Source organism: Trichosurus vulpecula, chromosome 2 (genome assembly GCF_011100635.1).
Source record: "Trichosurus vulpecula isolate mTriVul1 chromosome 2, mTriVul1.pri, whole genome shotgun sequence".
Lineage (NCBI taxonomy): Eukaryota > Metazoa > Chordata > Mammalia > Diprotodontia > Phalangeridae > Trichosurus > Trichosurus vulpecula.
The window spans coordinates 59,578,504-59,595,226 of record NC_050574.1 but is presented as its reverse complement, the minus strand read 5'-3'; the positions used below and the strand labels follow the sequence as shown (position 1 = coordinate 59,595,226).

General features: G+C 40.0%; 1 protein-coding gene across 1 annotated transcript in view; it reads right to left on the bottom strand.

The window, feature by feature from the left end:
* Window positions 1–16,723, bottom strand: part of MACO1 (macoilin 1) — an 84,641-nt gene that overhangs the window by 47,447 nt on the left and 20,471 nt on the right. Inside the window, exons 2-6 of the mRNA XM_036745466.1 lie at window positions 13,830–13,971; window positions 12,495–12,621; window positions 8,015–8,138; window positions 5,126–5,304; window positions 2,358–2,856 (exon numbers count right to left, since the gene is read on the bottom strand). Coding sequence (XP_036601361.1) covers window positions 2,358–2,856; window positions 5,126–5,304; window positions 8,015–8,138; window positions 12,495–12,621; window positions 13,830–13,971 — 1,071 coding nt within the window. The remainder of the gene's footprint in view (window positions 1–2,357; window positions 2,857–5,125; window positions 5,305–8,014; window positions 8,139–12,494; window positions 12,622–13,829; window positions 13,972–16,723) is intronic.

The window sequence follows — 16,723 nt, the reverse complement described above, 5'->3', positions numbered from 1 at the left end:
AAGTCAGGTGAGGCAAATCCTTTACTTCAGAACATCATGTCAAGCACTCCAACAAGATACACTGTTCTCGCCTTTTACAGGACAGAACTCGGTCTGTTGTGTCTGTAAGGCTACTGTAAAAGCCAACTCCTACACACTAAAAGCTCAATAACTTGGGGCAGGGTGGCACTTTGTTTATTGCAAGTCTGGTTAGTTTGGGTCCTATCATATCATATCAAAAGTGAAAGGGTGGCGAACAGGTCCTTCACAACCCTGACAAACATGGTACCTTTCAGTTCTCCCTGTGACATGGAGATGGAGGATCCACCATAAAAGAATGGCCATGGTTATGTAACTGGTATCAACAGCAACAGGTACAATCCAGTAACGATTTGGGGGATACAGAATCTGCTGAGTCTTTAGCTATGGCACCCATAGAGACAGTTTAGTCATTACCATTGGACATATTTTTCAATGGATACACCTAATAAACACACAGTAATAGGTATAAGGAGAAGACTCAGAACAATATTCTCTCAGATGAGAACAAAACAAAATAAAAAATCAAACAAATCAATCACTTGGATGTTACAGCTTATGAGAGGAAAAATAAAATTCCCTCTAGAATTTCCATTTTTTACTAAAACCAAAAAAAAAATGGAAGCATAAACAATATTTTTCTTTACAATTTTAAAAAATAAAAATAAAGAGAAAAGTTCCCATCTAGATCGGCTAGAATGTTAGCCCTAATATCCAAAGAACTTATGACTCATCTAATGCAAAAACTTGCTTTTATATATAAGGACCCCAAGGCCCTAAGAAATGGCAGAGCTGGCACCCAAACCACCTGACTACCAATCCAATACTTGTCCAACTACATACTCTGAGATTGACCTCTCCTATACCTTCGTTTTGAGGGACGTAAAAATAGACCAACTTCAGTTTGTCACGTATACCAATAAATCAAAGCTTCAGAATTATGAACTATTACATTGCAACAGAAAAAAACACTGGTCTGGTAGTCAACAAAGCTGTGGATGAGTCCTGACTCTGGAACAGACTGCTTGTGTGACAGTGGTCGAGTCTCTTCTCATCTCTGACCCTCAATTTCTTCTTCTGTAAAAAGGAAGGGTTGGATTAGAACAGGAGGTCTTAATCTTTTCTGTGTGATAGGTCCCCTTCAGTAGTCTGTGAAGACCTCTTCTCAGAAGAATGTTTTACATTCAACTGACTGTGTATATTATTCCCTCTTTGAGCCAATTGATGAGAGTAAGGTTCAAGCAATGCCCATCACCCACCCTCCCATCTTCCCTTTCACTGTAATAGGTCTTTCTCACCTCTTCATGAGAAATAATTTTCTCCATTATGCCTTTCCTTTCCAGAAGAATGTTTTTAAATGCATAAAGTACATAAGATTACAAAGGAAATCAATTATATTGAAACATAGTTATCAAAATATTAAAAGAAACAAGCTTACAGACTCCAGGTTAAGAACCTCCGACGATGAGATGATCTCTAAGGCCTGTGCAAGCTCTAACATTCTGTGACCCCGAACTAGGAATATGTAAATGTGTCTTCAAACATAATGTGGTCTTAATTCAGGCAGGACAACACAACAAAATTACCAAGCCTCTTTTCTTAGAAATGTGACCATCAAATCAAAACCTCAGGACCAACATTCTTCTAACATTGGACTTGCCTATGGACAGCTTCTCTCTTAAATCTCCCAACCCAATACTCTACTTAGAAGGTAACCCCAAGACAATGAAGTGACAGAGAACACAAGCTAAAGGTAGAAACAAGCCCCAAAGGGAAATGACAACAACTATTTTTCCTCTTAGAAGCTGTCTGACAAACACCATCATCTGAAAGAACAGAACCTGAGCTCTTCTTTTGGGGAAAGTGTGCCAAGGGAACTTTGGACAAACAAATGAAAATGGCCAAGAGTAAAGAACATCCTATAATAAATAGGATACCTATAAAAGAATCCTATTCTTTGAATGCTGATCCAATGGGCAAGGGAATAACTATTCCTTCTTCTTTAATTCATGACCACAAACCCCCCAAATTTCCGCAGCCCATGTTCCCAGGCCAGTCTTTGCTACAATGGCACACTCCTGGAAAAAAGAACAAACAAACAGTTCCCTGACCTAGTGCTACACAGAACTCTGTAAAATGAAAAAGTCTCAACCACTGCAAGATTCGGGGCTGCTGTGTCTTGTCCACAGGCTGAGAGGATCCTAGACACTGAGAACTGTTAATATCTGTTCAATAAACAGCTCCTCAGCAAGCTCACATGGGAATGCCTATCATCCAAGGCAAACACTGAGCTGACTGAACGCACCAATCATTGCCCAGGCAGCATGCCGCACACTTACCTTACCAGGGCATCTGGTTTGCTGAGCTGGTTGTTAGGAATACAGTTTTCCATTAAGTCCTTGTGCACACTCGGACTTTTGCTGGTGCACTTCTGCTTTTTCTCATTTTTACTGGATGAGGAAGGGATGCTCCCATTCGTGGTACTGTGACTTCGAGGGGAGGAGTTCACAACACCACTGGCATTTTTGTAATTTTTGGACGAGGCAGTGCATGAGTCCTCCTTTAAGAGGTTTTCTGTACTTCCCACCAGGTCATTATTCAATCTTTTACTATTAATATGGTTTTCCATATATTCAATTTCTTGTATTTTAGAGTCTACAGGCTGTAAAATATTGTTATTTATTCCAAGATTGTGTTTCTTGGCATCTTTTTCCTTTTCTTTCCCCTTTTCTCTGTATTCTAGCTCTGGCAAAGTTGTGGATAACTTTTTGCTGGTTGGAATGCCTCCGTTGTGGTGTAACAGCATTGAGGAATCCACATCAGACAATCCTTTGGCTGCTAGAAGATCAAAAACAAACACATAGCAGGGCTTAGCTTTCTACAAACAAAGAACAGATTACATTATCAATGACTGGGACACTCCCTACACAATTTGCATCCTCGTTTGGAAGCAATAACTACAGTACATTATACAGCTTTGAAAAGCAAATCTAAGTAGGCTTGAGGAGCTGAACACTTGGAAAAACCACTTTCATGAAAAGTGTGATAGGTTCTTAGGAAGTGTCAAGATCAGGATTAGGAAGCTGTCCTTAAGATGATATCCTGGTTAAACAAATAGCTCCAGGAAGACATTTACTGAAAGGTAAGCAACAGCACAGCATAGTGGGAAAAACACCAGACCTGTTGTCAGAAGACCCAGGCGTGGCATTCACCTTTACCCTCATTCAGAATCTCAGTTTCCTCATCTGAAAAATAGAGTATTATAATAAACTTGTTCCATAGGACTGTTGAGGAAAATGCTTTGTAACCATAGAGTGCTATAAAAATGTGAGCGAATATTCATGAGCACGTTGTGAAACAGGCACCTCAAATATTGTATCCCCATTTTATAGATGAAGAAACTAAGGTCCAACGACGTTAAGTGATTTGCAAGGTAACGCAAGATAAGCAGCACAACTGGATCCAGCACCCAGGTCTCCTGACTTCCAGTTTTGAGGTTTTGGTTTTTTGTTTTTTTTTTCCAACTGAGCACACTGCTTCTCCAAGAAAAATACTTAAAAATTCTTTTTTTGTCCAGGCTTATGATTTCATCAGTGTTGAGAACCCACAGTAAAGAAACTTCCTCTACTAAGACAACTGGGCGACTGTTCCACAAGACAAGTGACGGGGTACTGGGTGATTCAGTTACTTGTCCGGGGTCACAATATGTATCAGAGGCAAGATTTGAACCAAGGTCCTTTTGGTTCCAAGGGCAGCTCTCTAGCCACTACAGCTCTGCTTAAAAGCAATAAAGAACTGTATTCATGTGAACTATTATTCTAATTATAAACAAATTCTAAAATGTGATTGCTAGTGAAATGGAAGACTCTAGAATTTACACAGGTAGTCAGTATCACTTTATTGGGAGACTCAGAAGGAATTTCCTTATTTGCCTTCATACAGAAATTCTAATTATATCTGCCAGGGAAGGAAATAGATTCAAACTATTCTCTGCCACACATACATACACTGCTCTCAAATTGTATATTTTCTACCTCCATGCCCTCGTCCATGATGTTCCTCCTCCCTCCTCCCTATCTTCCGGCCCCAAGTCCCTATTCTTCCTTTACAGCTTGACTACAACCACCACCTCATGAAGCCCTTCCTGACTCTTCCCACGCCTAGCAAAAGAAACCTTCCCCAGTAATTCACAGAGCATCACTGTGTGTTAGAATTATTTGAGTATGTAGCTATGTGTGTCCATAGCTAGTATGAAGCTCCATGAGGGTAGGGACTCTGACTTATCTAAGTTCTGTCCTTTCTCCAGAGACTAACTAGCACAATACTCGCTCAGTACAAGTAGGTGCTTAATGAATGTTTAATGAACTGAATTTAATTTGGGGAGTGGCTTAAGTTACTTTTCTTACACTCTTTCCTATAGTCATATGAGCCAGGCAGCCAGAATGTAGCCAGGTTCATGGAATACACATTATCATCTTGTTCCTGAACCAGAGACACCAGAGGCCACTGTTGGTTCTTCCATTTGTTAGCTAAGGGTTCCCAGTGGCTGGGTCTCATTAGGAAAAGCCCCACTTCAAAGCCTCATTTCAAGTATACTGAGTAAGACCAATCTGAATTGGGCCCTACTATATATTTCCCTCTCATCTTCATGCTGGGTAAATGCATATATGCACACATATATGTATGTATGTGGATGTGTGTGTATAAAAATGCATCTCCATACACATACACATCTCAGCATCCCAACCTCAGTAATACTTTGGTTCTTGAACTGAACTAATAATTGTTCGTTCGAAGTGCCTGTTTTGATACTCAGAATAAATAGCTGAACAACCCTTCTGGTACACACTCTACTAAGGATGGCTAAGAACGTTCCTCACACAATGACTCCCATTTCTAGACCACTTGAGAGTTCAGAAAGCACTTTCCTCACAAACCCTGCCGACGCTGGGAGGACAAATATTTCCACAGCCACTTGTGTGTGGTCATATGGCCAGTGGGTGGGGCAGCCCACATCTGAACCAGGTCTCTGGAGGCCAGGTTCAGCATCCATCGCATTCAGGTACACTAAAGGGGAAGGCAGCAGACACAGAGCTTTCAGACCTACCTTCCTCCGCCTCCCTCTCTTGCCTCTGCAGCATCTGTTGCTCTGGAGGGAGAGCCTGTTGAAGAAGCTGCATGTAAAATTCATTCTCTTTCTGCACCTCTTTTTGTTTTCTTAACCGCATCTTATAGCTTACGTAACTTTTGAAGCCAAAGCCCAAGGTCACCACAGGGTACCCAATACTAGAAAGAAGACAGGTCAGTCAATAAAAGTAAGTTAAGATACAACAGAGAGACCATGTGTTTCATGTACCTGTAAGTGTACCTACAACTAGAACTATGAAGAAATTCTAGTTGATTGTGATGATGACATCTACTATAGGAAATCATTCATTCATTCAAGGCAAAGCACTGTGCTGGGGTTCAGAGAAGATACAAAGGTACATATGATGAGGTCCTTGGCCTCAAACAGATCACTAATAGAAATGAAAAAGAAATGTAATATGAATTACATCATTTACATCTGAATAAATATAGATCATAATATGATGAGTACAGAGTGCTATGAGAACACAGAAAGGGAAATGAAACACTGTCAACGTGCTAAAGAAGCTTCTTCATAATAGACCAACGAGACTGAGCCTCAGGCAGGTGTCTGAAGCTCTCTGTGACTTCAATCACCAATGACCTGACATGGTCTTTATCACCTTTAGAGAAACTTGATTTTCTTATAAAAGTAATCAAATAGCCTTGCACTAGAACATGCATTAAAAAAGGAATATTCAGCTTTCTTATAAGCACTTCGAGAGCACAGGCATACTCTGAATAACAATGCCACATTAATGTCATTAGCTATTATAACTATATGCTACTGCCTATGTCCCAGAATCTCACTGTAACACTATTTGGTCAACTGCCATTGCAAGAGTGGAAGTGACTAGGTCCTAGGGTACTGCTTCCCTTAATATTTGGCAAGATGGGTCTTTATACTTTCATTCATTCATTCATTCATTCATCAACTATTCAGTATTGGTTCTGTACAAAGATTGTCTTTTATAAATATTGTGTGAAAAGTACTGGACCTCCTTCCTTTGTGTGAATAAAAACTGATCTCAAAGTTAGAAAAACAAATCCAATAGGCCATCATCGGAGACTCCTGAGTACCAGAAGGCAGGGTTCAAATTCAGGCGAATGCTTTAGCTTTTTAATCTTCTTGTTGCCAGAAGGGTACCACCATCACCTATTTCTGGAAAACTGTTCTGCAAACACAATACCATAACCTCAATAGAATCTTCATCTAGATCAGAGATGTCAAACACGTAGCCCAGCAAAATACACTCTTGAGAGCGAGGTCCCAACCATACTAAAATGTAATTGGGAAATACTTAACAAAGTAAATAAAAATTCAATAAAACATAACGTTACTATGTGGTTTTCTACGTCAATATGCACCCACAGAGATCCTTATGTACAATTCAGTGGCTCCTGTTTCTATCTGGGTTTGACACCACTGATCCAGATAAACATATAATGGTATCAACACCAACACCTAGTTGGTATCACATTAGGAAGCGGGCTAGAATTAACTGTCCCAGCCTTTGGGAAGATGACAAGTTGAAATGTTTTCAGGCAACTCATCAGCCAACTTGATCTCATTTCACAGCCTGAGAAAACAAACACTTTCATAACCTGGGAATAAACTTTGTTGGCATCTAAACTCTATCAATGAGTCCAAATGTGGGTATATTATAAAAATTAAAGTAATAGGTTATATTGGGTTTATTTTACTCATACAACTGTGCTAAAAGTACAAAAGAATGGATCTACATTTTTGGCTTAAGATAGAAGTTAATTTTAATCTATGCATTAAATATTAGCAAACATTGATATGTTTGGGAGAAATTACATTAGGTAAATAGTTTTTAGCAATGGGAACAAATGGCAATTAGCCTGATTTTAAAAGATCATTATTTGCACGTTTCAAAGGAAGAAAAACTATTTTCTTGATAATTGGTAATTTGTGTACACATCTAAATACCAATATTTTAAAGCTTTTTTTTGCCTAAAATACAAGTATTTATTAGTTTCTCCTCAGAAACACTTGTCACACTCTGAGTATCAACTATAATTTTAAAATAAATTTATCATTACAAAATTTCTCAATATAGCCTTCCCTCTCAAAAAGCTGTGCCTTATAGCAAAGAATAAAAAAGAGAAAACAGTTCAGCGAAATTAACTCATACACTGCCAAAGGCTGGTTCTCTTGGCAGTGTTCCACAGCCAGTCTCCAAACTTCAATGACGAGGGAAGGGAGATGGCGTGTAAGGTTTACAATGAGCTTTATTTCATTGGATGGAATGACACTCCCCCGCTGAACTGTGAATAATAATGAAACCTTATGTTTACTCAGCACTTTAAGGCTAATAAAGGATTTTAGGCCCTCTTTCATCTCATCTCCTAACAGTCCTGTGAAGTAGGCAGCATGACTCCTATTGTCTCTACCGCACAGCTAAAGAAATGGAGGTTCCAAGAGGGTAAACCACTCATTCAGAGTTTCACAAATAGACAGTTCTGGGAGAAGAGGAACAAGAGCCCAGAGGCTGACTCTCAATTCAGGGCTCCCTTCTCTACACTACGATCTGATTTGAGCCAACAAGGATTTGCTGAGGATACTCTCTGGGCCAAGCCCTGTTTTAGGTACTGACAAAAATAAAAATGAAACAGGTTTGCCCTCAAACAGCTGACAGTCTGTCCAGAGAGAAATAAATACAAAGTATCGTGGAAATGTCAAGTTAACTCTTTATGAAAATGATTCTCTCATCAAGATATTCTTCGGTACAAACACCTGATGTAGGCAAAATGAGGAATTTATAACACTGGCAATGCTTAAAATATGTAATAAAAAAGCTAAAAAGGCATTTAAAGACAGCTTAATAACACACACAATACTCACCAGTGAGCAGCAAATGGACGACAGAGGTCTACATGAAAGTTTTTGAGATCTTTAAATCTAATTGCTGCTTCAATATAAACAAAGAGTATCCATAGGGACACTGTGGGCAAACACACTCCCCTTTCTGCAAAAAAGAAAAAAAAAGCACCACAGAAACAGATATCAGCAATACATTAACTGAAACAACCCTGAGGCAGCTCTTGACTCAATTCCCATGATTTTCATTAAAACTTTCAACTTGCTGAGAATTAAAAAGCCATTCACCCTTCCAAAGAACCAAGTAAAACGTCTTCCAGATAAAAGGAGGATTTATGTCAGTTTTCTAAAAGCCTAAACTATGGAAACATATTACAGACCTGACTCATAGCATCATAGAATTTAGAGCTGGAAAGGACTTTTGAGACCATCTAGTCCAGCCTGCTCTATTTCACAGAGAGGAAGGTAAGAACTAGAGTGGAAGGTGTATGCAGGCAAAAAAGACAAGGATGAATACTTCTGATTCAACATAGGTGCTCTCTAGAGATTAAAGAGAAAGAGGGAGAGGGAGAGAGAGGGAAGGGACAAGGAAAAAGAGAGAAGGAAAGGGAGAAGGAGATGAAGAGAGGAAGGGAAAGGGAGAGGGAGAAGGGGAGGGGAAGTAGAGGGAAAGGGAGAGAGGGGAGGAAATGGAGAGAGGAAAGAGAAGATAGTGAGGGGAGGGAGAACATATGCACTAACTTTGTTAGAGAAGGCCTGAGGGATTACTCAGATGGGAAAAAATAGTAACTACAGAAGAGTACGTAAGAAAAGACAGAAAAAGTGGTATCAGTAACTCGCAAATACTCGAGATCCTTTACCTAAGGGTAACTGGGATAAGCCTAGAACCACAGGATTTGGAAAGGATATTCTGTGCCATCAGTTCTAAGCCTCTCATTTCACAGAGGAGGCCCAGAAGTGGAATGCTTTGCCCAAGATCAGTCACTAAGGAGGTTTGTGGTGGAGCTGGGCCCACCTCTACCACCCAGGTCTCCTACCCATCGACTGCAATGCTTTCCCCTCACACCACAGTGCTGTAATGACACAGTCAGTTATCTGAAGACAGGGATCACTACTGACAGCATTATTGGAGATCCAGCACACAACTGTAGAAATTGGCTTCCCCCAGACCAAAAAAGCAGGAATGCTTCATGTGTATGTGTGTAAAAACATACCCAAACCAAGCCATTCTCAGGATAGTGGCCTTTCATAATTCAGTTCTAAGCCCTTCTCTCTCTCAGAGAACTTTTCCATTTTCTAAGTGACCAAATTAACCTTCCCCATTTCCCCAGTACCTTCTGGAAACACCTTTTATGATGCCCCTCCCCTTCCACTGTAATTTTCCCACCAAAGAAAACTTCTCATGAGCAACAGAAAGATAAACAAATCCCAGATGTATTAAATCACATTCGATTTTGTGCAGCACAGCAAGCTGTGAGCTCAAAGGTTAAGAAGCATTTGGCATCATGAATGAAAACCATATTAACCTGTTAGCTTATTCCAAATACCATTTTGGAGTACAGAACTCCAGAATGTGCTATCACAAACAGAGGCATCATTTGCGACACTCACATTGCTCAGACCCTGTGAATAATACCAGAAAGCCATTTCCAAACAACTCTAATAAAAATGGGTGCTAAAACAGTCAGACTCAGCACATGACAGCCGGAAGGGGCCTTAGAGACCAACTCATTCAACCTTCAAGTCCTTCCAGTAGAGTCAGGTCAAGAAACACTTGCTACGTGCCAAGCCCCAGATCAGCACTCTATTTGAGAAATGAGAAGACTGAGGACTGAAAAGGTGAGGTGACTTGCCTAAGACCCTACGATGACCCGGTAGAAGAGCTAGGAAGAGGAATTCTGCCTCATTATTAAGAACGATACCCATAAATGGTGGTTCATCCTGCTCTATGTGCTGATATGAGGACTAGAGCAGGCTGGTGGTGCTTTACAGATGGTACCTATCTCCAAGTGAACAGGAAGAGTGAGTAAAGAGAAGCGTATGGAAAGCATCACAAGATGGGAGAGTGACCATGCAAGCTTCATCCTGAGGGATAATGCAAAGCAGGTATCGCTATCCGGTAAACACTGAGAAAACACTGACAACAGAGACCTTAAGAGAGCAAGGACTCACTTATGGGTGACTGTCATGATGCCTCTCTGTTTAATGGAAGAAACCTTGGGTCACCTCATAAAACAAGCACACTCTGTGTGTGTGTCAGGTGCGGGGGACGACAATACACAATTTTGTTTTTTCTTTGTACCCCAGTGACTAGCATGATATCACAGTACAGAGCAGAGCAGGTTCTCAATAAACGTATGTTGATGGTGGATTATTCTGGCGGAGTCCAAGTCCAGACAAGCTGTACTGATCACAGGTTTCTCATTGGGTACTAGCAGGCAATGGCCTTGGTCTGCCATCTCAGGACCAGCCTAGCTAAGCAGAGGTCTCCCAGAAAAGGCTAAGGCCTGCTTGCTAGGAGGGTTGCAGGAAGGCTTACTGGTCAGGCCATATGTGACTAGCCAGCCTCTGAGGTCCCGTCCAGCTCTCAGATGCTGATGCTAAGATCCCACAAGTTTGAGAAGCTCATCACCATGTGGGCTTCTGTAGGATAACTTTATTAGTCAGAGCCTCTAGGCCCTATAATCTCCACTACTGGAAGGAGTACTCACAGTCATAAAATCATGGCTCCTTAAAGTATTTAAGTATCATACTTTTGTTAGGCCTATATAAGAATATGAATAGAAGTTGCTCTATAAGGTCTCAAATTTGGAGCAGCGAGGTGGTGCACTAAATATAGCACCAGTCCGCAAGTCGGGAGGACTTAAGCTCAAATCCAGCCTCAGACACTAGCTGTGTCACCTTGGGCAAGTCACTTAATTCCAACTGCCTCCCCAAAACAAACAAAACAAAACAACAACAAAAAAGGCCTCAATGTCCTCATCTAAAGAATGATGGGTTGGACTAGATTATTTCTAAGTTATTTTCAGCTTTGTCATTCTGTGACAGATTTATCATTATTTGTTTGTATTTCATCATTGATGAAATCCTACAGATTCAAAATTGGTCCAAGAGTCAGGTTTTCCTTGGCCTTTGAAGAAAAGACAAAAATTATACCAGCCCACTCTTTTCATTTAAAACACACAGTATCTGGTTCCTATGTCACTAAACAAATAAGCCAAACATCCTTTGCTAATGGCCAGCTATGAAAAATGAGTGGTTGTGCATATGCAGTAGACTTTAAGACTATATTAAAAATGAATTTCTAATTATTTCATCAAAAGTTTTGCACTGAAGTTTGTATTAGGAATCAAGATGGGCTCTTAGCATTTATTCAACCAAGTGCCCTTGAAGAGTTTGGCCTTTATATTCCTGGATTAAATTAGGAGTCCTTGATGACCTCCTTGCCTCAAAGGAAAGCCTAGTTTACATGGGTTTGAGTGACATGTTTGTGATATCAGAGGCTTTTAGGCCACGTGGGTTTTAAGTAGCATTTTTGTGACGCTTTTAGGTCATGTAGGTGAGTCGCATGTGTGACTCACCTTTGACCCTTAACAAGATATATAAACCCAGAGGTTGGCTTTCTCCCTTGGAGCTCTGAGCCATAGCAGGAGTAGCACGTGACTCTGGGCCAGCCGTTGTTATGAGCTCCCCGACTTTGGAGAAAACCCAGATGTTGATGCTTCTCTGGTAATTGCATATTGTGATTTTGTCAGACAGAAATCTGTCTGTTGATTCGTGTTTATTTGCTCTGTTTGTATTTGCTCTGAAGCTCAGGGTGCTGGTTTTTCCCCCTGAGCTGAGTGAATGATATTTGTATGTTGGATTAAAGTAAGATTGTTAATGTTGCTTTCCTTAGTAAAGCAGATCAAAAGATCAAAAGATAAAAAGATCAAAAGATCAAATGCTTTCAGCGTTCTTGTTGTCGGGTTTGTGTTGGTTTTTCACCCCTACAGCAGCTGCTAGCCGAATTGTTGCAACAAAGTTTCACACATTAAAGTATGTGCAACTTAACTGGCAAATTACACAAGATGCTGGATTAAAAAGTACCAAAAAGTTTTAACCAAATAACTAACAAGACAAGCTGAAGGCCAATCCCTTGATGAAAGCAATCTATATAGAGATGTGGGTCACAGAATACCAGACTATCATTTTTTTTTTTACAGACAAGAAAGCTAAAGCTTGCAGAGGGTGACTTAATCAAGATCACAGTTAAAATCTGTGGAGATTTTAACCCACAGTTGTTGAGTGCAGAGACAGGTCTAGAATCCAGGTCTCCCGATGCCCAGGCCAATGCTCTTCCATGATCCCCAGACTGACTCTAATCATAACGTGGAAGACAGCTTTCAAATGCACACATTCATCCTCACTCTATCACATTTTATGCCCAAAGTGTTTTTTTCTCCTGTTTTGGAATTCAGAACTATTAAAAGTTCCAGTTCATTTAAAAATCCCAAAGACTCACCTGTGTGCCAGACATACTGTACCCATACATAGGTGCTGGCAGCAAAGAACAGCCATTGTATAGGGATGAACAGGAGACATATGATATTTGAGGTGAATGCTACACAAACAAAAAATACAGAGAAGGCCTGAAGGAAGAAAGCAAAACAAAATATCAGAACATGAATTACTTTCCATCAAACAGCTTGTTATATTTGCTAAACATCTGGAAGTAAATTTCTAAAAGGCCTGAATACAGGTAACTATAGAGTAGGTTAACAACACTTAAATTCAATGTGAATATTTAAATAAGCGGTAGTTGATTAAGCATAAGGTTATGTCTCTACATCAAAGATTACTGCTATTTATAACATTTAATTCACTAAGGAGAAAGGGGTCTGGACAAAGCAAGATTAGCCAGCACTGACTTCACACAAACACCACAGGTTTTAACCCTGAAAGACTTTTGAGTTTTAACACAAAAAAGGATGATCTCTTTTCACCCAACTTTGCTACTACAAGGTTTCATGGGAGACTTGTGTCTGTCTCCAAAGGAGGAGCAGAGGCAGCAAGTTAACAATAAGGTTAAAGTTGCTAGTTGTTTTATGATACTGTCCCACCATCAGCAGGACCTAAGATGTGACGGTCTTTTCAAGCCGTCGATTTGCACAGATCCATTTGCAATCTTTCAGTAGGCTCCTTTTGTAACTAAGGTACCAGGGGAGAGGTGAGGGCAGGAGGAAGTCAGGGAGGTTCTACTTGTGAGCGTGCTCTGGAACAATATTAACTGGCCCATAGCAGAAACCAAACTTCTGACCTTGGCTCTACTTTGATCCAATGAACTAAACAGCCATAGGTATTATAGCAAAAAACAAAATAAAACAGCAATGACAACATATATGTAATTATATAATGAGAATGCTGATAATAACAGGTTTATAGTGGTACACCTTACAAATTCATTATCTCATCTGATCTGAATCAATACTTCAGACTCTAGCAAGATAATCATTAGACCCAACTCCTCAGACCCAATTCTGCCCCTCAAATTCCTTCTATCAGAGCGTCCTAAGATTCTTGGAGCTAGAAAAGCCTTTAGAAACGATCATCTAGTTCCTTCATTTCTCTGAACTCCTAAAGGAGTTTTGGTTTTGCCTAATGGAATGAGGCAAAATGCCATTTGGAGCTATGTTGGGGCCAAAGACTAAAGTAATGAAACTCAATTTGTGCCCATCTACCGAAATCTACCTGAAACATTTCCATTATAGCCATTAGAGGCTTCCCTGAAATGACTATGAAATGAAATTTATTATATATTATGTACATTATAGTTGGAGATCATTTTTAGTAAACATACCAAGCCCTGATATCTGAAGGAATCATAAACACTTCGGATGAAAAGCCAGAATGGCCACAGGTATTCAAATCTGAACTCCAGGACAAAATCCGCCAGCAACACAAGCGCCCACACTACCAGGAATTTCAGGTATAAAAATGTACTGCAAAAGAAAATAAAAATACAAGTGTTAATTCAATGGCAGTTGTGAAGAGCTGGAAGAAGAAAATCCTGATCAAGAGAAAAATCTAAATAACCGTGCTCACCAGGGGTGACAACTCAGGATGTCCATATGAGGATCCCTGCAAGCTGCATACTGACTTTAAAAACCACACGTTAACATTCTCTATGTTCTGTTGTATTTTTATTTATTTTGTTAGACATGTCCCAATTAGATTCTAAACTGGCTCAGGATGCCACACTTGAGAATGTTGTGGGCCACATGAGGCCTATGGGTTGCATGTTTGATACCTCTGGTGTACATCATAAAAATAAAGAAGGTAAAGGATAAAAGGAGATGCTATTATAACCCACCTAACTCAGTTTTTTAAAAGCTACTTCTCACTTAAAGTCCCATTTATTATCAAGACAAGACAGATACTTCTGTGCCAAGTCTGGCAATGACCAAAAGTACTTAACTACATTTAGGGTGGCAAAAACATTTAAATTTCACCACTATTTAAAAACGTGTTATTTGTCTGGCTTCAAAATACTGCAACACTCTCAAAATTATAGCTTGCAAGCTGTTCTTCATTAGAGGAAAATGTCATGGTTGAAAGGCCTCAAATTTGCTGTTTCCCCACCCCTTTTACATCTGTTTGCAGAGTCCATGAAGTTCTTGATGCATATCCGTGTACGCTTCAAGAGTTCAGTCTGTTTTTCCTTTTCTCCTCTGGCCACTCAATGCTAATCTGCACGCAAATAAAAACCAAACAGCCCTCCAAAATAGCCATGGGTAGTGAAAGTAACTTAGGGACCAGATGTCAATTACAAGCTTCCTAGAGATTCAAGACGTTATTAAAAAAATGCGGTACATTTGCAAAAATCACATAGCATTTGGCCATGTTCCTTGCTAATTCTCCTCCTTGCAGCTCTATGATCCTCTTCTCTCCTAATTCTCTTAGGAGATAAAATAGAATAATAGAAGGATAGAACTGGAAGGAGTCTTAAGAGACCAAACTCCCTCATTTTACTACATAGAGAAAGCCTAGAGTTGGGAAGTGGTTTGCCGAGAACTAAAAAGAGGGCATAGATTAAATAAACGCAGAAATAAGAGAGGTGGAGAGGTGTAAGAGAAAGTGCCATGGGATCAGAACTAGGAATCAGGAGACTTAGGTTCCAATTCAGACTGGCTCTGTTACTTAGAAAGATCCCAAGGTCAGGTATGTATGGGCAAAGGAATGCTTGTTAAAAAAATCAGCAGTTCAGTTTGGCAAGTCTCTTAGCTGTTTCCTCCAGAAGGGTGAACTAGGTGCTAGAAAGCCAAGGTTCCTTGTAGTTCTAAGATTCATTCATTCAAATATTTTTAAGATCCTGAAGTTAGTATACATACTTCTTATTTATTATCTCAAAATGCATAAGACTAGGGAAAGGACAGTATTTTTCAAGCAAGCCCAGTGTTGTTGATTCCTCTGGTCACTCACACAGTCCTACGATAAGTAAACCTTTAGAGTGTATTCAGTAACACACCCCCAAGTCTATCTTCCTACCCCTGTCAGTTCTGTAATAGATGAAATTCAGGTTTTTAAAAATGTGCCTGAGATGTACAAAATAATTTTGCCTTGAGTTTTAATATACATTTCAATGCTGAAATAATAGAGAATAAATCCAATTAGCTGAAGGAAATTATTCATTCATCAAACATTTATTAAAGTGCCTAATAGCCTTGTGGGGGAATATATGCACAAAAAAAAATCAACAAGTATTTATTAAGCACCTACTATGTGCCAAATACTGTGTTAAGTGTAAGAATTATAAATATAAAAGCTCCCAGACTTCAAGTAATTAGTATTCTACCTGGGGGATATAAATATATCCACGATTATGCAAATATATAAGATAAACACAAAATAAGAGCCAAGCAATTTGGTGGTAGGCACCAAAAATGGGAAAGGAAGATCAGAAAAGGTCTTCTGAAGGAGATGACACCTGAGCACCTTGACCAAAGCTCTGGGTTCCAAGAGGTGTAAGTGATCAGGGAAAGCTTTACTGGCATGGGGTGCTGCTCACAGAGGTAGGAACAGAATGCTGTATACAACACCACCAAACGGGCCAGTTTGGTCACAATGCAAGGTGCCTGAAGGGGAGTGAGTACTAAGCACGAAATCTGAAGAGACAGGCTGGGGCCAAAGGAGAAAGGGCTTGAAGACACACAAAGGAGATTGTATTTTACCCTAGAGCCAATAGGGAGCCACCAGAGTCGCTTGAGGAGGGGAGTGATCACTTTAGTAGCTGTGCAGATGATAGAAAAGAGAAAGCCGAGATGCCATGAAACCAACAGAGACTCCCATAATGATCCAGGTGAGAAGTGATAAGCCTGAATCAGGTGATGGTGTTGGGGGTGGAAGGAAATTGAGAAGTACAGAAGATGCCATGGAGGCAGAACTGCCAAGACTGGCGAGGGATTAGACATGGTGGGTAAGAGTGACAAAGGCTGTAAAATGACTAGAAGGATGATTCTTGAAAGAAACAGAGAAGTTTGGAAAAGGGGTGGATTTAGATAATGAGTTTAGGTTGGGGTACAATGAGTTTGAAAAATCCAATAGGCAATTGGTAATGTTGGACTAGAATTTAGGAAAGAGGCCAGGGTCAGATATTAGATCAGTGAGTTATCTTCATAAAAATGGTTACTGAACCCATGAGAGCTAATGAGATCAAGGAGCTTTAATGTACACTGACAGGTAGCAAAACATGAG